At 48.7% G+C, this 23,051-nt stretch overlaps 1 protein-coding gene across 3 annotated transcripts; it reads right to left on the reverse strand.

Annotated features, from left to right (window-relative positions):
- Positions 1 to 1,548: 1,548 nt before the first annotated feature.
- LOC309415524 (mitogen-activated protein kinase 4-like) lies at positions 1,549 to 22,710 on the reverse strand (the record flags this gene model as incomplete). 3 transcript variants are annotated; one of them, XM_082013065.1, is made up of 5 exons in its annotated part: positions 1,549 to 2,236; positions 4,073 to 4,274; positions 6,445 to 6,600; positions 12,429 to 12,573; positions 22,165 to 22,710. In XM_082013065.1, 5 exons carry the CDS (start codon positions 22,708 to 22,710, stop codon positions 1,549 to 1,551), a joined length of 1,737 nt encoding a protein of 578 aa, XP_081869191.1. The 3 variants fall into 3 exon arrangements, with proteins under 3 accessions (XP_081869191.1, XP_081869190.1, XP_081869189.1); XM_082013064.1 differs by having other exon boundaries at positions 6,439 to 6,600; XM_082013063.1 differs by having other exon boundaries at positions 6,439 to 6,600; positions 12,408 to 12,573.
- Positions 22,711 to 23,051: the final 341 nt, after the last annotated feature.

A 23,051-nucleotide genomic window follows, 5' to 3' on the forward strand; every position in this document is an offset into this window, starting at 1 on the left:
TGCACAAGCTCTCCTACAGCTAAACCTGTACCTGATCCCACCAAGAACAGAAATCAGGGTTAATACAGCAAATGCTGCTGTTAGTTATCATCCGGGTCTCAACAAGAGTTTTCTTCACATCTCAGAACATTTAGTAGATTGCTTGTTAAAAGGGTAGAAATAATTCATATAGGAACAGTAGTTAAATATGGACCTTGGAGTTACTAAGTACAGTAGCTTCTCTTTTACAAATGAAAGTAGTGCTGGAGAGCACAGTGACATGATGGCAAGGAAAGCAGAGATTGGCTTTTATGACACTATTTACAGGTTTTCCATTTAAAAAACTGCCAAGTTTGATTAAATACGAGTATAGAACATTTCCTCCACATACAAACTCTTGTTAGCTGATTAATTATTAAGGTGCTCAGAAGTGTGGATGAAAACAGAAGTTACAGTAGATCAGTCGTGTTTGTGTCTATTTACAAAGCATGCTCAGTTGCCTGCTGACACCAGCGTCCTCCAAAGAAGCTGGAAGCAAAGTGGCCAGTTACGAATCTAATGCCACAGGAACTGTTTTCTTCACATCTTTGTCAGAAGGGAAAATAGTAGTATTTTCATTCCTTTTTTATTAGCAAAGGTGGGTGCCTTTGCTGAGTCTGTGCAGCTGGTGGTGCCAGGCAGCATCGCTCCGTGAGACACCCTGTTTCTAGCTCTCGACTCCTGTCCAGCTCTTACCACCAGAATTTGCTGGTCTGCTGGGCAGCTGCCTGAGGCAGGACTCACAGCACTGGGTTGTTACACTGAAATGCACCGTATGTGGCCTCCTAAGTGTTCAGAGAGCTCAGATCTACCCTGTGCAACGAAGAGAGAATTTGTGTGTGAGAAACCAAGCAAGGAGAATGTGCTTTGCAAAAATTTTGTCTTCCCATCAGAAAAAATAAAATAAAATCCCGTGGCCCATATTTTGTATGTTAAATTCCTTCCCCATTAACATTCTTGAAGAGTTATTTTCTGTCTGATGGCCAAACTCTACCTCTAGTTCTATTCTCTGCTGATTGACAGCTGATGGACACTGCCTGGCATCGCTTCTTTCTGTACCGCCTGTACTCACACGGGTGCCTCAGAGGAGCTCAAAGTTTTGGGAACCTGTCAAACCAGGAGGGGATCTGACCATAATGAAAATGCTGATTTTTGTCCTCATCATTTTAAGATGCTATAGAAAAAGAAAGGAAATGAAGTTGTTTTGACTTCTGTTTGTAAACTTATCATGTACTGTCACCTTTCCCTCGTACATTTAAGTTTCAAACAAGTCCCAGAGGTTGCAAGGCAAGAGTGTTAAGGCAGTATAAGAAACTCAGTATTTCATTCACACCTCTTGATTCCCTTAAAGGTATTTCTAAGGCATCAAAAGGGGCATGTGGTTTGTGCTGGCCTTTCAGAAAAAGGCATTCGGTATAGTGTAAAAAAACAGATGCTCAATGACAGATGGAAACCACTCAGCCCCCGGCAATGGCCACACCATCAGAGAGGAACAGGGAGATACAGCGGGGTTTCCCGGGTGTGGGTTCCTCACCATCGCTCTTTCTGGTACACCTCTGTTTGTACAATCTCACCGGGATGCTCAGATATGCAGGCCCCGTTGATGTCATTGAGCTTGTTGTCTGGAAGATCCTCTGGTTTTGTGCAAAGTTTCAGTGCCCTGGAGATGAAGACATCCAAGTCAAATTCAGGGTCTGTTTCACTGTTCACCTCCGTGGGTTCTTTGCGGAGATGGTGAGGAGAAGATGGCAGGCTCCGTTCCTGAATCTCCGGAAGAGGACTGGGACACTCGAGACCCACCTGTGTGCTCTTCACCCACTGAGCAATCTCCAGAAAGAGGTTGGATGGTTCTTCTTCCAACGATAGCTCAGCTGCAGGTGCTATGGTTGCTCTTTTCCAGTGGGATAAATCTAAAATCAGCTTGGGCTCTGAGTAATGATGGGGCTTATTGTCTCTCCACAGCAATTTGTCCAAGTAGGAAGGTGACCCCACTTTGTAATCACACGATTTCCCACAATCGGCATCAAATACTCGGTCCATGGATGAGTGGGATAGCTCCAAGAACCTCTCCGAGCTGCTTTGGGAGTATTTCCGTGGATCAACTTGCGCTTCTTCAGCGATGGATTCAGACCCTGCCCGGGGGTCCCGCTGAACCTCATCCATGTCGTGGTATTTATCGTGTCTCCATTCCAAATCAGAGGAGAGGCTTACGTGATACCTGCAAAAGACGTGCTGCTGTTAGACATGCAGATGATGGCTTTGTTAGAAACAGCAGCGCTCAAACAGATATGCACGCTGCTGCTGCTGTTTTTACCTTTTTCTTGCTAATATAGTGCTTACCTATAGATCTATAAATTCCTGTTAATATTAGAGACCTTTTTCTTGTATTAAAAAGGGCAGAGGGCCGGAGTAATTTATGAGGAGTCTGAGGCTTTCCCAGGATGCATGGACAGCACCAGTAGTGGGAAAAAAAGCCCAACAGCCAAACCAACTGGCCCCTTCATTTAACTGATGGTCACCTTCTCTCCACTTGGGATTAAAACATGATTAACAATATTAATCACCAAATCATCCCTCAGCCCACAGACAAGCACCTGCAGTGTAAGTGCTCGTTGTTTGCTGCCATAAAAATGAAAAAGATGAGCTTAAATCCCCACTGAGATTGGACATCAGCAGTTTACTCTGACGTTGTGGACCAAGAGCATCCCTAAGGGTCACCTTGCTAAGTGATAACTTCTCAAACTAGTCGAACTCCCTTGACTGCAATTACCCAACAACACCCGTGGTTTTCAAAGTGATCTCTAATTTACTGGTTCCTAACCGAGCTGCCTTTAAAAGATGTGTTATCCCAGGTATTGGGGATCGATGTCCCGGCAATCAAATGCTCTTCAGGTGTCCCACAGCACACAGGCAAAATCACTTCCTGTTTCTGACACACTCAGCTTGTGTTGCAAAAGTTTGTGGCCCTATAGCAGATGTCCCCAGATGGGTGGCAGGACCAACAGTCTAGGTCCCAGCTTCTTCCGTCACATCAAGGAAGCCAAGAGATAAAAGGGTGACCAGGTGACCTCCAGCAGCTGATTTGTTGCTTTTGGGACTGTAACTCGCAGGGATGCTGGGGCGGTGGTGATACACTGAAGACAGATATCCTGAGAAAAGCTTCCAGCTTTCCTCCCTACCTAATTTACCTTGTCCTCCCCAGACTCCACCCTGATACTTGTTCAGTCAGGCGAAGAGATTAATAATAGCGAAGGCAAGGGATTTCTTTAGAGTATTTTTTCAATGATGGTGAAATACAGTGGATTAAGAAGGCGAGGAGATTTAATTGCTGTGCAGAGGAACAGCGCTGCAGACATCCTCCGCCAGCTCACCCTGCTCAGCTGGAAGGAGCTCCATAGGAAAGTGAACCTAGTTAATTCTTAGATGCTTCTTTCGTCCTTCCTACCTGCTCCGGTACTGGGACTGGCCTAGTAACTGGGGTAATCACATACGACATGAGAGACCTCAGCTCAAGGCTCTTATCTGCCCTAAACTACCTGTATGACTTTCAGCAAACCACTTAAAAGTCAGCACAATTAAGGATTTTTAAAAAGACCCCAGATCTGTGGCCTCTGGGGCTTACACACCTTGGAAAGTGATAACTATAGAGCTCCAAAACAGGCCCAGTCCCCGAAAGGTACAAGAATTACATTACTTTATAACTCGTATCATAGGGACAGAGGACAGAGGGAAGAACCATAGTGTCATTTAAACAGATGTAACTCAAATGAGGACAATATAGGCTGTTAATAAAACCAAGAGCGGAAAGATACTCGGTAACTGGAAGGTGCAGACGCAACATGTGCTCCCTGATGGAATCAGTGACAAACCTCTTGTTGGCTTCAGCAAGGTGCCAGCTTGGGCCAGAATTACAATATGGCACAAAGAAGGAAAAGCAGATGTTCTCCGTGGGTCTGGAGCACTGAACTCAAGCAGGTCAGAGACTCACCAACCAAGTTCTGCCTAAAGAATTTAAGCCAGTATCTGGTCTCTGACCCAGCTCTAGGTACCGTACCTGTCCCAGTTAGACATCTGGCTCTGGTTGGCTTCCATCAGTAAAATATCATCAATCTCATCCTCGATGCGGAACGGGTGCTGAGACACTGGTTCATCCTCGGGGCAGGAATAGGGACTCATGTAAGGATGCTGCAGACCCATCTCAGCCGTTAATCGATCCATAGGGTTAAATGTCAGTATTTTCTCCAGAAAATCAATAGCTGCGAAGCAGAGAGAAACAAGCTCATTAATTCCTTAAAAGCAATACCAGCTTCCTCTCCAGGATGAGCCTTGTGAATGCCCCATAACAAATCCCCTCGAAGTAAGGAAGGAATTAAAGGTCACACCCCGTGTGCATCTAAAATGGGCACTTCTGTCCTGGCTGCATCCATCTTACCCCCACGGGAGCTGTGTGCTTGCAGTGGAGCAATCCTGCAGCCCGCAGGTGTCAGCTCATCTAGCAAGGCAGGAGAAATGACTGTGAGAGCATCACACCTCCACAGGACAGCATATACACGTTATACCTGGTGCTGCGATCCTGGGCCAGAAGGCTAAGCTCCTACCCCAAAAAGACTTTTGGACAGTGTTGGATTTGATTCCACGCTCTCAGAACCATTCGACAGGCACGTTGTGTTTCAGACAACTGATTTCACATCTTTATGTGCAACTGAAGCAGGATTAGATTTAAAGCGCAATTTTTTTTAAGTCTTCTGTGTGATCAACACTATGAAATTATTTTATCCATTAATATTTAAAGAATTCTGAGTGCTTAAAATTATTTTTAAAAGACTGTGGAGCATGAACTCTTTCTACAATGACGAAGGAGGAAATTAAGTGCAATTAAAGTGACTAGAATCAAATCTAAACGTAGAGGGTTTGTTGTGGTTTCTTTGATGATTCCTTTTACTGAGGTTATGTGAAAAAGATCCAATCCTATCATTAAAGATGTTGCTTATTCAGTTGATTCTTGGTACATGGAAAAGACCCTTAGAGTTCAGATGGTACAAATAGGAATATGCCTTTCTTCAGTTATAAATTTTACATTGTACCTTCAGAAATATCCCCACCAAAGATGTAATTGTGGGAATGGGACAGTTTCTTTAGGGGCAAAATCACTCAGCAGAAAGGGCAGGCCATACCTATTGCCTCAGTGCTTAAACATTAACCAATATCCGATTGTCTCCCACGGGATTATTTCATTGCTTGGACTAATTAAGTAGGAAGGAATCAATAGCTTCATAAGGTCACTGACTGCGGGCAAGAGGCATGGTGGAACGATATATTACAAGTTATATATTACGATGCATTACAGGTCAGAGAGGCAGGAAAATGTTGATGAATTATGTAAGGAGCGCAGGTAACCTTTTTTCCCGCAGTAACGACAGGGAATAAATCCATTCCTGCTTGCCGGAGGCTGACGCGGTCCCTGGGTAACCCGGGCCGATGGGTATCGCATTGCCAAGCCCATATAGTGGACGTCTTGTAACGAAGAGTTATGCCAGCAAACATGACGGGCTTGGTCTTGACGTCTTCCCAAAAGCAGGTGGCCAGGTCCAGCAGCCTGGTTTAAGCCTTGGAAGGAGCTCAGAAGAGCTGACATGCCGTGGTCCGCACTGCTCAACTCTGGCTGCCGACCTGCAAGCTCTCACTGCCTACAAAGCTGCTCCAGGCAGAAGTTCAGGTCCAAAAGCCTGTGGTTTGCAGCCCCCTCACAACAACACACTACTGATTTTTTTTAAGCTTTAGCCAAAGGAGGGAAGAGGCTGAAGTGGTATTTGAGCATTGCAGGCTGTGACAGCCCAACACGAGTGATGTCCAAGCCTCAGAGCACTTGGACAACATTTCTGCCTGTAGTTCATGGAGTTCAGATGTTTGTGGAGCAAAAGCATTTATTTTCTTGTACTATAAAATTGTGTTCATCCAAAAAGCAGAGCAAGAAAATTAACAGGGCTTGAAAATAACCTCTGGGCTAAACCCTCACTTGCAGCTCCAGAAGAGGAAAGGGAAGGGAGGGAAGCAAGGCTGGCATGAAGGGGATGTGCCTTGGAAGTGTCTTGGAATAGTCTTGGAAGACTATTTCACTCCTATTTCTGTATGAGCTACCTGTGAGAAAGCTACTGCATCATGAGTGCTGTCCTGCAGCCCATGCCTTCCCTGGTGGGACGTCAAGCAGGACCCAGAAGGGACAGCAGTGGGGACACCTGAGCTACAGGTGGGACCATGCACTGCAAACCCCCAGATACCTGAATCCCATTCACCAGTGTTCATGCACTTGGCCTTAGAAGACAATTCCTGTGACTCCCTGGGGAAATAGATCCAAAAACACAGCAGCCGGGGTAAGTCCCAGGAGAAGGACATTGCCGAAGCCAGCAGGCACCACGCTACCTTCACTGTCTACTTCAGGGAGCAGCTTGCGCAGTGGCTTCCTCACTTCCCAGGTGCTGTTGATGAACGTGGGCATCACTTTGAGCAGCTCCTCTTTGTCTTCCTCGTGGATAACTGGGATCGTCTCCAGAATAAGCTGCATCTGTTCTAGCTCGTGACCCCCTAAATGGGTAAAAAACAGGCAGTGAGTTGAGACCCACAAGTTAAATTGGGAGGTAGTTGGTATTATTGGCCACCCTCCTGCATGACCACCCCTCTGAATAGAGTCACGTCACCGCAGCGCCGCATCTCCCGTCAGCCCCTCCACGCTGATGCATCCCCGCATTAGCTGCCACTCTTTGCTCCATGGAAAATATGGTGGGACTCCCAGCCAGGCCACTTCTTTTTCAGGCTGAAAGAGTTAACCTAGACAGTCTGATCTCCTACAGTAATCCCCCTGAGACTGTCTGTGCAGCTTTTTGACTAACCTAGACATCTTTTTAAAATGGCTACACAGCAGAAAATGTACCAACTGAAATCACAGGCATGGGAGCTATTATCCATCGGTGGGTCCATGGAGACAAATATCGTCTCTAACGGCCTCAAAACTGACGACCCTCTTTAAGCAATACCACGGCTGGGTTTGTTCACAGCCCCAGATGAAGCATCCCAGCTCACACGGCTGCAGCCGGGCAGGGCAGCGCCCAACGCCATCTCCACCACGTGTCCCTGCCACATGCTGTGCTATGCTGAGAAGCAAAGTGCCTCTGTGCAGCAGTGACAAAAAGTGCTGCCACAACCCCAATGATAACAAAAAGATCATGAACCCAGCTCCAGGGGTGCCAAAGCTTCATCTTTAAATGAATGCAAGTGCCCAACCTCTGCGCTCTCCCAATGGGAAGGGGGTTTTCTGACCAGGTCCCACCTGGCTGCTGGGCACGACGTCAAGGCTCTGATGGTGACAATTCCCACAACTGCTACGAGCAATCATATATATTTTTAATCCTTTTCCTTCAGGACATATTTATCCATGTATCCCTAAGTCCCAGCTCAGGTCTGGCTACCAGTCAAGGAGAGGAGAGAAGTGGCAGCACCAGCTGAGCAGAGCCAACCGCCTCGTTAATGAACCTTAATCCCATTCTTTAGCGCACTATTAGACACGACCAAGAGCTCCACAGCTGATTTCCAGCTTCCTACGTGTACAGAGAAGCAGGCTGGCAGAAATATTGAGTTGCACTATTGATTTTCTGTCTGCCAGAAACACCGGTTATAAATATTCTGTCATTAGAGGCAGGACTATCCATTAAGACAGTGAGCTGGCTGGGGCAGACAAACCAACGGGGATTTTTGGGCTACCAAGCCCCTTGCTGTCCCACTGATGGATTTCAGGCTGCTTCACCGGCAAGCAGCACCTGGCTGATCCGTAGCAAGAGGAGTGAGCAAGCCTCATTTATGGCACAGCACTTCTGAGTCTGCAGGGAGGGTGGAGAGGCCAATTCGTAGGGGATGGCGGAGACCATTACTGGTATCACGCCCTCAGGCAACCCCATCCCTTCGGGGGTCCCTGGGACCTCGCAGGGGCTGTCCTTCCCAGCCCAGAGCTCCCCGTCTGTCTGCAGGAGGTTTCCAGACTTGCATCCAGGGAGCTAACCCTAAACACACCCCTTGGGCAAGGGAAGGTCCAAATGTCAAGGTTGAGAAAGGGTCTCCATCCGTCATGGCCTCATCACTCCAACAAGGTTTGGTAGAATGCAGTTGTGGCCACTTTCATGGCGAATGGCAGAGCTCTGAGCCAGGACATGGCAAAGAACTTAAGACAGCTCCAAACCAACACTGACGTTAGCACAGCTCGTCACCATCACAGCACCCGTCTGCTCAGAACAAAGCCTCAGAAGAAGATAGAGCAATAGGAGAAGCAAAAAAGACAGTGGGACACCCTCCTAATATCAATCCTGGGCAAACGAATTCACCTTCCTACAGAAAAACTAATTTTATGACATTTAGAGGTTCACAGCATGGCTCCAGGAGAAACTAAAGATGACCATCAGGAAACAAACACCTTGTGAGTCAGGCTAATTCCCAAATTGTGATCAAAATTACAGGGTATGAAAAGTCACAAAGGCATTGTGGCTCTTCTCAGTGCAGCTCCAGCTACTGCTCACTGAAGGTACCTGGCAGCAAAAGGGCACCGTGTTTAGTCACACAAAGAAGCTGCTAATGCAATGCTGGAAGCATTGAATTATGGCTCTCAGGAACCCAATTCTCCACCACTATCCTCTATTTATGTAATTTCTAGGGACCTTCTGGAAGCATTAATTCCTGAAAAGAAAAACACGAACTACAGACAGAATAAACACAACATGCTGTCGTTACCCAAGGAGAGAACAAGGAGCTCCGCATCATGTCTGGGAAAAGAGAACCCTTCCCCGGGCTTGCAGCCAAGTCCCAGCTGAACACCCAAGCCCTGCTAGCAAATCCTCCAGGAGGAAGCACCGATCCCATGGGAAGAGCCATCGCGCCACCTCCTAGCTCTTGGTCACAGGCACGGCCCCGCTGGTGATCCCCACGGAGAACCATGAGGACAGGCAGCTTTTCTTTTTCTCCTATTTTCTCTTGCTTCCACTGGTGATGCTTTCAGAGATGCTTTGCCAGTAGAGGGTGGAAAAGTCACTGGAGGGAGCTGTAGTCGCTCAGTTATGGATGCTCTTCCCTGTCTTCCATGCTGCTCATGGTGGGGAGCTCTCTAAAGGTCTGTGAGCCAGATTTTAGCTGTTGGAGACGTGCTACGCCCCTGTGAGCTTTGGGTTAGCCAAACTTCTTGTGCCCTCCCGGGGCTCTGCCAAACCCAAAGCTGCTCCTGCCACCGCACTGCCCAGAGATGGGGCTGCAGGGAGGGCGAGGGTCCCTCTCTGCTGGGTGTTCATTAACTTGCATAGGAGAACGAAAGCAGCGAGTGACATCTATTCCTAATAACCGAGCACCTTAATTTAACTGCATTGCTTAAGCACCCCAGATAGACAACTGAGTTAATTATATTGACTTATGCTAAGCACCCAATTTAAATTGTGCCGCTGACGCATACTCAAAAAACAATTTATCCAGCGTAAGGCAATTACTGGAGATTTGCAACTTTCTGGGAACTACGTCGCTGTTATTTGCCACGGGGTGTTTGCTGGTGACCCAGCACTCTCCAAAAGTCTTGTCCTGCAGCAATGGGGGCTGCAGCTGGCTGGGGACAAACTCCTTCTCCCAAGCAAAGAGAAGAAAAGCAAAAGCAAAGATGAACCCATGCTGTCCTGCAAATGTTTGCCAGTTTTAGCTATTCTGAGTGGGGTTTTATTCTCCTCCTCTTTGGCCACCAGCAGATGAAAGACAGTACATGGCATGGGACACCACGGGCACCCTGCCCCACTGCCAAGCTCCCACCCCGGCTCTTCTTTACTTACTGGTATAGGAGGAGGCCAGGAAAACAGGGCACGGGGCCAAGACCTTCCCGTAACAAGTCTACAAACTATTTTTAAAGCAACCCAAAAGGAATATGTATTTTGAGCTTCGGCTTCGATCCCCACCCATTAACTAAGTGTCCTACCTTCAACTGGGATTGCACAGGTCTGAAAGCAGAGGAGCAGGGATGCTCACAGCATGTGTCCAGCTGAGCCCAGTCTGTGATGTGCCAAATCCCGTCTCCTGATCTCTAATCTGCTGTGGACTCTTGGGAACCAACCTGCGAAGTAGGTTCCTGTATGGCTGCTCTGGGGCACCTTGCCCGGCCAGCCTGGACAGGATTGATCTCATCTGTAGCCATGTGCAACACCAGCATGGGCACTTCAGCTTGTTCTCCAGATGCTCTTTATGAGCAGTAGTAGAAAAATAAATATTTCTAAGGCACAATCTCAGCTGAAGGCAGACAGCTAAGAGAGGCCAGACGAATCACATCCTGGAGCTGCCTTTGCTTCTGCCTTGACCATGGAGGGAGCTTTAGGGAGCAGGTTGGACACCTAGGCAGTAGATGGCTGGTGTCAGCCAATGTAGTTTCTATTCCTGGGGTCCTCAAACAGCACAAAAACCAAGCTGGGGCTGAGAGAGGGGTCAAGCAGAGTTTGGAAAACCAGGACAAAGATGAGTGCTGGGGTGCTCTGATGGGGATGGCCAGAGAAGGACCTGGACAAAGCCAGTCTTGTTTTGCTGTTTGACATGAGGAGCAAATATAGGAAAAAAGAGATTGACTTAAGAGTCCAAAAGGATTTTCCTGGGGCTCCAGCTACACCCACTTTAATAAGAGGCGTCGCGCTGCTCTAGTCTGGTGCAGCTCCTGGAGGACCAGGACCCTGCCACCTGTGCTGGGATTTGCTTCTGCTGCTTTGGTTTACCTGGGACTAGTTTGGGTCCAGCGCCCTGGACTGGCAAAGCCTTAGCCTTATCGTCCAGTTTGCTTCTACCCAGAAAGCTCAAAGACTCTTGCACGGTGCAAACCACAGCTCGGCAAGGGGAGGCGGCTGGCAGAGCTGTCTCGGGAGCTCACTCATGTGCAGCGTTTCCCAGCAATACCAGAAATGCCCTGTGCCCGCAGGGACAAGCAGCACGTGGAGACGTCCTTGCTCCTGGGATATATCCCAAGGAGGCAGCAGGAACGGCCAGGTCTGATGCATAATTTTTGGAGCTGAAGTCCCTGGATTTGAAAATTTTGGGGAGGGAAGACCGAGAATGAGAGGAAGGCAAAAGAGAGAAGTAATTTCAGTGATCTCTTCGAAATGCTACAGACTGCTTAATTTACAGCTTCCACAAAAGAGATATGGAAGCTGCAAGCAGGAGTGGGGAGGGAGCGACGGAGCAGCTGCAATCAAGCACCGGCTGCAGAGCTCTGCAGTGCACTGAAAGAAGTGTGAAGAAAATGTCCTTCTCCATTATTAATGGGTCTAATTATTTATTTACACAACTCTGCAAACAGCTGCTCACAAAATGCGTTAAACCTTGTCATTCAAAACGCTAATGGGCGAGGGTAGAGACAATCAGGGAGGAGCATCGCTGGCAGACCTCGGGCTCCTTTGATAGCCAGAGAGCAGCTGCTTCATTCTTGCATGAACGGCTCCACGTCCCAGCTTGGGAAGCACAGCTTTGCACCAGACAGTGGCATTTTTGGAATTGTATTAAATAAAGATTTGCTTCTCAAGAACATCAGAGTCAAGCTTCAAATGCTGCACTGATAATTATGTGCTCCTTGCTGGTGCTTTTTTTGTCGTCTTTTCCTTGCACTGCACCTTTACAACTCCAGTACCTGCTTATAGGAAAATCCTGAAAATGGCTGAAAATGGGTAGTGGCACTCAAATGTTTTCCCTCAAAGAAAAGAAATACCTTGAAGACACCAATCACAATTCAAATCCACAGCACAGAGGACAAACCTCTTGGGACAAGGCCACATTATCTTTTGTCCTTATACTCCACCCCATGATATTTTTTTAGCATCTTCCCTCACAACAAGAAGCTCTTATTTTCTATTGGAAACCCAGAAATAGAAAAAGGTTTTGTTGTTTCATCAGAATTGTTCTTTGTTTGGGGTTTTGCTTTTGGCAGCAGACCATCCCTGCCCAGCAAGTCTTGGCACAGAGGCACCGTTGATCCCGGCCAGCCTTGGGCACCCCACCGGCCGGTGGCTTCCCACTGGGTGCCATCCCACCCGTAGCACCCCACGTCCATCCCAGACAAGCGCAATAAGGCAGAGTGAAAATCAAGATGGTAACTCTTCTCCGGCCTCAAAGGCCTGCCTGTACCAGGGAAGTTTGCACCAAACAAGGGACCCTCTAATAGCAGAGGTTGTACAAGTGAAGTTTGCTCTGGAGACAGCTCTCACATCTCATAACCAAGTGCAGGATCCCTGCAGCAATGCTACAAGCGTTGCCTTGGCTGGCAAGGAGAGGGGAATTCCCTCTGCCACACTAAAAAGCCTTCAAATTGGGTTGCGAGGAAGGAGAGAAGAAGAAAAAAAATTAACCAACAGGAGCCAGAAACCTACCAGCGAAGAGCATCCTTCCTGTCAGCATCTCGGCCAGGATGCAGCCGGCTGCCCACATATCGATGGCTTTGGTGTAGTTGTTTGGCGAGAGGAGGAGGCGGGGGGAGCGATACCATTTTGTTACTAAGCCTTCGGAAAGGTAACCCTGAAAAAGCAGAGACAGAGACGTCAGTAACCTTGCAAGGGAGCTCCTTCGCTCCTCCCCAGTCAGCCCTCGCTGCCCACTGTGGCCCCACCATCGGATCCTGCAGAGGAACCTGCCCACCACGCTTGTGCTGCACCTACAGCAGGCTGTGGTTCTCTATCTCGCAGGAAGCAAAGCGGTGAGACATACAATGCTGGAAACAGAAATGCTTTGGTGCTTCAGGAGGCAAAGCACTTGCTGCTCCCAAAAAACTTATTTGCTGTTTGTTACCATGGTATTGCAGCATCTTCTGCAAAGGACAGATGGCTTTAGTAGCACAGACTTGCAGATCGAACCTGCAAAAGTTATTTCAGGTCACTATTAGAAGACTTAGATGTATTACATAAATCCCAATTTGACCATCTGAAACTTTTTGGAAGTTAAGCACGTTATTTAAGTACTTTGCTGGGTCCTAGCTATAACCCACGGGTGCGTGAAGGAAGCCTTTCCCAGCTCAGTACCCGCAAGCACAGTGCTTGGATTTCCAAATGTTATCAGTTTGAAATCTTTTGCTGATTCCATCTCTAGTTAATCTTATATCTATAGTCCCTCCATAGGTACCTAAACCGCTGGCTATGTAAACAGCAAGCTATGTACCGCTGAGTTCCCATGGATCCAACTCCCAGCACTGATGCTGAAAAGGGCAGGACTTCCCAAGGGAGCCCACGAAAGAGCAGCCACCCGTGGGTCAGCACAAACCCACAGCGAGCACCGGAGGACACACGAGCCCAGAGCAGACGTGGCACGGGGAGCGCACAGGGCTCCCGAGCCAGCAGCACCCAGAGGATGCGCTCAGCAGGATCCGGCATTGCACAGAAGCCGGGTGAGTTTGCCGCGCCTGCATCCTCGGGATGCTGCTGCAGTGAACCCCGCTTCCATCTGGGGCACGTGCTGGGAACTGCGGATGAGCCCACGCAGCATCTCACAGGGGTGAGACGTGAGATCTCGTAATAGAGGAGAACAAGGGGACAGGCAGGAAAACAGATTTATGGAGGAGAATCACTACAGCCTGGAAGGAAAGTCTCCTGGACCGGCAGATGTTTTGAAGCATTGCCGAGCAGATAACACAGCCCCGCAAGGGCTCCTAGCCAAGAACTGTTGAAAATAAGATGCCACGGGGTAAGTGGAAAAGCCCTTTCAGGGATGAGCTAGCTCATGAAGAGGGATAGGAAACCCTGCCCATTCTGCACTGAGCCTGAGTCCTGCGTAATAAATCGCCTCCCTCTCTTGTCACCCAGCCGCTGGGGCCCCTGCGTGGGGCAGGTCCTCGTCCTCCGTCCTACCTTGCTTACAGTGAGGATGGTCAGTTTGGATGCTTGTCCTGGTTTTAAAGGAGATGCCCTCAGCAGCACCCCATGGGACAAAGACGGAGCGCCATCGTCGCTTCGGACCACAGCCCTTCCCATTCCTGAACTCACCCGGGAGATTTAACACAAGTGCCAAGCGCTCAGCAGCTCCCGCTGAAATCAAGGGGACGCGTTCAATCCTGCAAATAACGCTGGCATCCTAAGGGATGTCCCAGCGCCCCCGGCTTTGTCCGCCGGCCAAGCTCCGGATGCACGGGTGCCACACTGGGGTTGGACATGAATGGTTATTTCACCAGAATAATGTTGGAATATTCCTAAGTGGTATTTTCTACATTAAATATAATGCATTAGGAGAACGAGGTAGATTGAAACACCGTACAAAAGACAAAATAAAATTAAATTATAAAGTTGAACTGCATTTGAAGGCCATGAAGCATTTGGAGAGTATCAAAATGCAATAACAGCATAAATACAGTTCATGCAAAAACTCAGTTAAAAACTCCATCCTAACTGACATAATTTCATAAACTGTTTTCAGTTGCAATACAACTGTGGATGCAGTTATGCTATATAACATCTCCTAGGATATTATAGGATACCTCTCTCAGCCTAGACGCAAGAGTAACGCATCACCACAAACACTACGAGGTTTATAACACTCCTCTTCCCCCAATATGGGTTTTTGTTCCAATTGCCGAACATGCAAGTCATCAAGCTTTTAATCATAAAGGGTTTACTTTTCAAAGAACATTTTAATTTTGGTCTTCTTAAGATAAGTTGTAATGGAGACTGATTAGCTGAGAAGTTTCATTTAATGTTGCTGTATTTTTGCTAATGCTGCTGAATCAGAACGGGCACAAAAGCCCCCAGGCGTTATCCGATCAGATTGCCGCTTTTCAACTACTGAAATTATTCCCAACAACAGAGACATTGGTATTTATTGGAAAGATCCTAAGAAAATAAACTCTGGGGATAGTGATCCAGGGCAATTCCTGGCCAGAGCAATTTCCTCCCTTTCCCAGCAAAGGAATGCCACTTTCCTTACAGGTTTAACGCTCAGTTCATATGTTTCTCCCCTCTGACAGCAAGACGGATTTGAGTTCTCAGGGGGGTGTGCACCATGTAAAATGTATGAGCAATATATTGCAAATATCTATATGTTGCCACAAGCCAAGCCTTCTTTCTCTAGGCATCTTTTACCTATCAGAGAAAACTCCCTCCAAAATCTCAACAAACATTTTGGATACATCTCCAACCCCTCCCCTGCCATGTGAGGTTACTGATGGTAATTAATTAGCAGCGCTTCTCATTGCGCTTCCCTCTTCAGTTACCATCACCATGTATTTGATCGTTGTCTCCCTGCTTTCATCTGCAGCGTAACCCAGACCATTGGGTCACCCACTGCCAAGCCCAGGAAGGACCCATGGAGAGGAGCAACCTACAGCTTCTCTCCATCCCACCAACTCTTGGATCATACAGCTGAACCTCCCCTTGCTTCCCATGGCATCCTACTGCTGGGCTCTAGGTGATCCTTCCTCTTCCTCATGGGGTGTTTGTGTGTGTGTAAATATTGGGAAGGAATGGTGGGAGGTTTGAAAAAATCAAGATTCTTCCCATCTGGCCCGTGGTCCTTCGGCAGGAGCAGTTGGGAGCGCTCCTCGGCCGGGCAGCATGGCACCCCAGTCCTCAGTGGCTTATCCAGCCCCAACACCTATGTCTGCTCTGCCTTTCACAGTGGCTAAAACATGGGCTAGATTTTTTTTTTAAATATAAAATACATATTTTATTTTACCTGCAATGCCAAGACTTACACAAGGGCAGCAGCTGTGGCAGGATGGAGAGCCCGAGCACTTCCAGCCATCACACATGCAAGGCATGGGCTTTAGCACAAGAATTTCCCCATTCGTGTAGATTCACCCAGACAGAAGGACCAAGAGCAGAAGCATATTCATCAGTTCCAACTAAGATGGAACATATAACCTTTATGATTCTATGATCTTCATGACAATATTCTGTGGATTCAGCACAGCCCTTTCTGAACTGAAGAACCACTGGAATCTCTTTAAAAACCAATATAACGGAGTCAATTTAAAAACAAAAGTAGTTTCAAGTCCAAAGCTTGCTCTCAAGCCCTCCCATGCTATTTTTTTTTGCAATTTTCAAGTATCATTTTCCTGCTTCTCCTCTGCTCCTGTGGCACGTGCAGGAATGGCTCAAGCAGCCTATAAAGGTGATGAATTCACTACAGGTAGGATAAGCATCAAGTCGTATCAAACCACACAGCAAGGAAACAGAAAAGCAAAGACAAATGAATGCTTTTTCTGATCTCTACAAAACACGGATTTTGGGTGTTGCTTGCAACACCAGAAGGAGAGACAGGCATGCGTGGCTGCTGCTGCATCCCGGTGTCACACTGGTCACTGCATGCTGGACCAGCTGCATCCCGAGCGTGCCGAGGGAAGCTGTCATGGCATGGCACCACGCGGGGAGTGCACCAAGACCCACCAGTGCTCCGAAACAACCGTCACCCAAACCCAGAGCTCCTCCTTGGTGCTGAAGGGACCAAGGGCATGTCTCCTCGAGGTGGATGCTGAAATTCAGGATCCCACCTACTGCAAACCAAGCACCCCCTAACGCTGCAGCCCAAAGCTTCTCCTGAGAGCACTTCACACCCAAATCCATAGCCCTGCACTCAGAAAGCCTCAGAGGTGCAGACCAGGCACGCCTGAAGTGGAAATCCAGCAGGATCCATCCACAGCCCGTGTATCCATGCCTCCATCCACAGCCAGGAATGGGATTTCTGCTGCTGCAGCCGCAGGAGCCGGGTCGGCTCCCGGTGCAGATGGCTGCAGTGCCAAGGGAGGAGCGACTCAAAATAGCTACAACCCCAAGCTTTTGGAATAATCCTGGCACAGCAGCAGGCTGCTGCCTCTTCACAGCATAGTTTTTAACCTTATTTTCTAAAAGGCAGACAGGGCAGTTGTAGGAGGGGCTGAGAAAGATGCCAGATTTGCAGTAACCTTGCTCCATAATAAAATAATAAAACTGTTGTTGTGCGTGGCTCCAGCAACATGACGTGTGTTCTCATCGTTTTGGGATGACAGAACGCATTTATTTCAGGACCGCAGACTATGACGTGCTTCATCAGAGGACAGAGAAGGAGAATAACCGAGTCGGGGTGACAGTGGGGTGTCAGCGCTGGCTGCATGGGGCCACGGGCAGCTGCCCCAGTGTTGAATGCGGAGGGTGGTCCCCTCCAGCGGAGCAACATCCCATGTCCTCATCTCCTTTGAAGACCTCTTTGTGATGACCCACCTGGGAATTTTATTATTTTACTGGATGAACTGGAAACTATTATGTTTGCACTGATCAGCAAGTACAAAACAAAGGGAGGACTTCAAAGGTTTTTAAGATGTTCTGGAAACTATTTACCATGAGATCTCTCCTTAAAAGGGCTGCTGCACCCTCCTTAGCATGGAATTTCTACCAATTAATTCCGTAATTAAGATAGAAAATGGGCGAAGGGAGAGAGGGTCCCCTGGTAGCCCCATGCAGATGCCCCCAAGCACTTTGGGGCACCAGGCAGAGCCCCCAGACCCCCAGAAGAGGTAACCTGACTATCCTGTACAACATGGGCAGGCTAAGGAGCACCCCACTTTGCTGTCTCGTCACCCGAGTAAAGAGATTCAAGCAAGTCTCCATATCCTCATACAACAGGCATTTCTGTTGTCTTCTCCGCTGGGTTTATCCCAAATTTTAATGCTTGACTTTGCTATCTCCCTGCTCTCCCATCCCTCCTGCCCAGTACGAGCTGAGGGTGCTCAAGAGAGGACAGCATCTCACTTTTACACCCCCTTCCTCCCCAAACTTGGGGCAGTTCACATCTGGACTCTCACTTGGAGCCAAAGATATTTATTAGGGCATAAGAGTGGGGATGGATGGATAGATGGGCAGCTACACCCACCCAGGCAGCCTCTGAAGAAATGCAGGCAGGGACTGGACCATGGGGGGAAGGCAGCGAGGTGTGGGGCAGGCAGGGCCTCGGGCATTGCAGAGCACTCCGATGGTGAAGGCGAGATGCTTGCATTCAGTAAGGAGGTGGTTTATGAAAATGGAAATGCTCAGCTTTGACTCTTTTGCATAAAAATAAGGAGCTCATGGACGCTGGAGCTGCCCCTTATCTTCATCTCCAGCACTCCTCAGCTCACATTTTGGGCGCTGAGTCGCACAGCAAAGCGTTCAGACCACAAACAGCGGCGACCGGGGAAAAAGGGATTAATGTGGAGAAGTTCTAGAGGGATAAACATCAGGATTAGTGACTCCCAGGGATAAAAAGAGTAGGAAGAAGGAAGAGAAAGGAGCCTGCACAGCTGAATGGCGAGAGCATCGAGGAAGCGACAGGGTGACAGAGAGGGGGCACACAGAATCATCTCCCAAGGGTCCTCTCCTGCTAGACCTGACATTCTGTGCCCTGAAGAGGTGTTTGCAAGTATGTAAGCACCCAGGGAGCTTAGAAGTGTGTTTACCTGAGGCAGGGGTAAAGTTTAAGCTGTCAAGTCTAAGCAGCCCGTGAAGGTGCAGACCCAGATCTGGACGTGATCTTGGCAGCTTGAAATTAATCTCATTTGCTCCTGGGAAGTTTCAAACAAACAGATATCCCCATGCTGCTCTTACCACATGGAGAAAGGGATTTGAGCAGCACACACTACCCAAATGGTGGGAGAAACACAGGCGAAGCTGCTCTGCTTCAAAGATGGTGAAGGCCAGCACCCCGCTGTGGTCCAGGGCATCTCTCAGAGTTGGAGAGCTCTCCCTTTCCCACCAAATTCTCTTAATTAAACAGTTGCCTGCTGCAAGTCATGTAAACAAGACACATTGCCAAGTAAGGGCTATTATTTAGACGGTATATGTATTTCTACACTGTGTTTAAAACTCGGCTCACACACCACTGTAGTTATTATTTTCCATTTTAACACTTAGCAGGATGGTTTGGGATTTGAGAAACATCGGGTCAGAAGAGCTGTAACCTTTTAGGTGAATGACAACACGCAACCTGGAATTTTTCATGTTAGCAGATCCCAGCCATCAGTCTAAGCATATTCCAGATACAAAACATCATGAGGGGAAAAAAAATAAATCCAAGTGCTTAAGACAACCCTGCCTCACTGCACAGGCTTGCAAGAAAACGTTACGCTAGAGGTGTAGCTCTGCACTGCCTTCCAGGTTTGGATCTACTGGGTCTTTAGAGCAATTAATTACTCAGGGAGCAGGATTTCATCTGCTTTTGGGGCAGCTCCGCATTAGCATCTGCTGGCAGCACCAAAATTCAGGGCATAAGGATCCCTGATCTGCTCAATGCCGGTCAGCAGCAGGATGGAGGCTCGACAGCTTTGGACACGGTGATGCTCCAGTCCCCTGATGCTTTCTGTGAGAGCAGAGCGCTTATAAATCCGTATGAGTCCTTGAGGAAAGCGGAGGTTGAAAGAGAAATACAGAGAGGAATTGATTTTTCTGAGCCAGCTGAGAAGAGCTGGAAATCAAAGGTGGGACTGACCCAAGCCCCATCCCAGCCCTCCTATCGTACCTCTCTGCCTTTGCAGTGTCTGTCACCCAGCTTCAGCAAACAGAGCTCCCCAGCACCAGGATTTACAAATAACTGACATTATTTGTGGTGCTGGATGCTCACCGCAGCGCTGCTATTTTCAGCTCTGCTCTGGAGCGGTACCCGGGTCTCTGCACAGTGGGGCTCTGCTGGTTTTTTGCACTGATGCTCCAGCCTCCCAGCCCTGGGAAGAATCGGACGATGCTCGTGCAAGGGTATCTTGCAAAGTTACATCCCACCACAAAGCCGCAGCCCTCGACAGCTCTTTCCCACTGCACTGGCTGTTATTAAGGCGATGGAGAATTGCTTAGAAATAACAATAATTCTGCAGCAGACACAGGCAGACAACTCCTACCCTGATCCTGCAGTCTCTGACAAGATGATGCTCCTTAAAATCAGTGACTTTTTGCATTCATGTACCACTACCTTGTTTGCAGGGGTTTTCTCTAGGAGTTACCCTTGGTAAAAGCCTCTGAATGCACCTGACTTTCAAAAAAACCCACACTGAGAAAGCCAGGAGTCTCCTCCTGAGCTGAGTAATAACCAATTGGTGAGGAAGGCAGCGCGGGACGGGGAGGCAGCAGTAACAAGGACCCCGCGCTCACTCCCGGATGTCCCTTGCAACCTTCTTCCTTTCCCCCAGGCTTTCTTTCTCCCCAAACCCCAGACTAGAAACCAGAACAGATCAGGGCTCAGCTTCAGGATCACAACATCATCTTTTCAACATCCTCTTCCCTCTCCCCTTCCCTGCCTTCCTGAGCAAAGCAACGGCACCCAAATCAGAGCTGCGCTGGGCAGAAACCCACGAGTAAATCAAAGCACATTTAAACCTTGGCACAGGGGCGACAGCGGGTCCATGGGGGACACTGAACTCATCCACACAAACGTCCAGCTCAAGAAAACAGATTTTATCTTATCTTACAATACCAAATAGTAACTTTAACCAGAAACCAGGTGCAGACTGCATCACGTCTACTGGTGCAGACCACACAGTACTTCGGTTTCGCCCGGGACCATGTGGGTCTGTGAGCTGATGAAGTCTCCACTGCACCAAACCTCCAGCCTGGATGGCAACCTGCATTAAACATCTGCAACTCCCTCCAAAATCCATTAGCATCAGGACTGCGTGTTACAGAGACTTCTCACCCATTTTCCTCACCTCCCTCCCACACTGCCTGCCCGCTGTCACCACAGCCACTTGCTCCCACCATGAGCTGCTCCACCAGCAATGCCACCGCGAACTGCTTCCAGCTCCAACCTCCCTTTCTCGAGGGCAAGAGAAAGCCTGGAGGTGGCCATGGGATGCCAGGTCCCTCTCCATCCCCCTGTCCCAAGACAGACCAACACATCCAGGGCTACCTCACTGGCAGGGTTTTGCTGCAGGAGACTGCCGCACCGAATTAAGTGTACTAGAAGGAAAATGCAGGTCTTTTAATAGCTGCATTTTTGCTTGAGTACGGAACTGTTTTCAGTATCTTCAATTACTTTGTCAGGGTTTGGCAGCTGCTGGGGAATGCAATTCTTCACGGAGGAGCCCACAGCCCACTGCACACTAACGGCTTGTTAGAAAGTGTCACTTCTGGGGAGTTTCAGCCCTCCTTGGGCTGACAGAGAGAAGTTTGTGACAGCAGCAGGAGAGGAAAACGGAGTCAGTCCCAAAGATCCCCCCAAGGAGGGGACAGATTTCAGATACTCAAGGGCAGGTATTTTGCTTCATTCCTCCTTTTCCTCCTTCTCCATCCCAGACAGACTGCCGCAAGAAGACGTGCGTGGACCAACAGACGGGATCGCAGGGGATGCCCAGTCTGGAGGGCCTGGAGGGCTCTGGGCATCCCCTGCCCTGAGCAGGGCCGCGGTGGGGCACGCCAGGCTGCCCTGGGCTGCACTCGGCCACTCGCAATTATTATTACATTATAATACAGCACGTAAGTACCAAAGAACAAAAACTTTTATACATTATTTGTATCTTGACCTCAAATGAAAGAATATGACTGTATCTCAGAGACCCATCCCTCTTTCCCTACAATTAAATAACCATAATTCAGACAGAGATGGGTTTTTAAGAGGCAGGTTGGCACAGAAGTGAGGACAAAAGGCAAGCAGAGAGGCTGCGGACAAGCCAGGTACCCTTTCCACATGCTTCCACTGTGGGGATGAACAGCAGCTCATTATAAAAGCAGCAAAGCCAGAAACACAGAGCTTAGTCGCTTAAGTAAATAGAACAAATGCACACCTCCGCACAGTCCATTGCTGAGATGGAATAAAATACATAAGTATATATTTGATATATATGATACAATGCAAGGAAAGACACCCGAATGGCACTTGAACCCTTCGTGTGCCCTGCCTGCTGCTTTGCAGTGCTGGAGAGCCCTGGGGCGTGCTCGGCAGAACTCAACCCATGGGCTATCCCCAGGAAACACGTCCTGGTTTGGGGCATGGAGGGTAACCACCACCAGCGACCGCCCCACCAGTGACCACTCCAGTAGGGCTTACAGTTGCCCAAACAGGCTCAAGGACCAGCTTCTCCTGAGAAGATCCACCACAGTCCAACCACTTCACCCTACAGGCGTTCAATGCCTCCCTGTGCCGGCCGGCAGCTCACCGAGACAGCACCGGCCTCAGCTATTTGGAATTGCCTACCTTGTGCGAGTAATGCTGATCCACGATTCTGGCCAGCCCGAAGTCACCGATCTTCAGCACCAGGTCCTCCGTGCTGATGAAAATATTGGCTGGCTTGAGGTCGCGGTGGAGGACGTTGGCTGAGTGGATGTACTTCAGCCCCCGCAGCAGCTGGTACATGAAGAGTTTGGTGTGCTCCTCAGCGAGCTTCCCTTGCTCTAGCAGCCGTGCCAGGTCCGTCTCCATGTACTCCTGGACAATGTACACCATATTAAACTTGAAAAAGTCCCCACGCAGGTTGGTCCCCTTTGGCCCCAAAACCTCGTACACCTTCACGATGTTATCGTGGTCCAGGCGGCGGATGATTTTGATCTCCCGGAAAGCGTGCTTCATGCTCCGCGCATCGCCGATGGTGATCTTCTTCACCGCCACTTTGCGACAGCTCTTGCTGTCGAGGGCTGACAGCACCAGCCCGTTGGCCCCGAAGCCCAAGGGGCGAAAATTAACGAAGCGACAGCCCAGGTCGTACCCATACATGCTGGCGATACAGTCGCACTTCTCTGCCATCGCGGGCTCTGTCCTCTTTCAGCTTTTTCCTCTTCGTCACTTGAAAAACTGGGAGAGTCGAAGGGCTTCCAGATCACAAACGTGGTTTGAAATCAAGCACCTCATTATTACTTACAGATGCTTGGGTGGGTCTCGCTCTGAGCCCATCGCTTCAAGATGACATGCAGATGCAGTAAAAAAAGATGCAAGCACACACACAAATAAAACGTTTTAAACTGGGTGAGAAATCAAGGGGTAGAAGAGACTTTCCAAGCAGCGTGGATAAACGCAGCCCAGAGATCTCTAGCAAAACAGAAAGGTCATTTTTTTTGAGACTAAAAGTTCAGTGCTGCTACAGTTTT

Source organism: Phaethon aethereus (assembly GCF_964289735.1).
Source record: "Phaethon aethereus genome assembly, chromosome: Z".
NCBI classification, from domain to species: Eukaryota; Metazoa; Chordata; class Aves; order Phaethontiformes; family Phaethontidae; genus Phaethon; species Phaethon aethereus.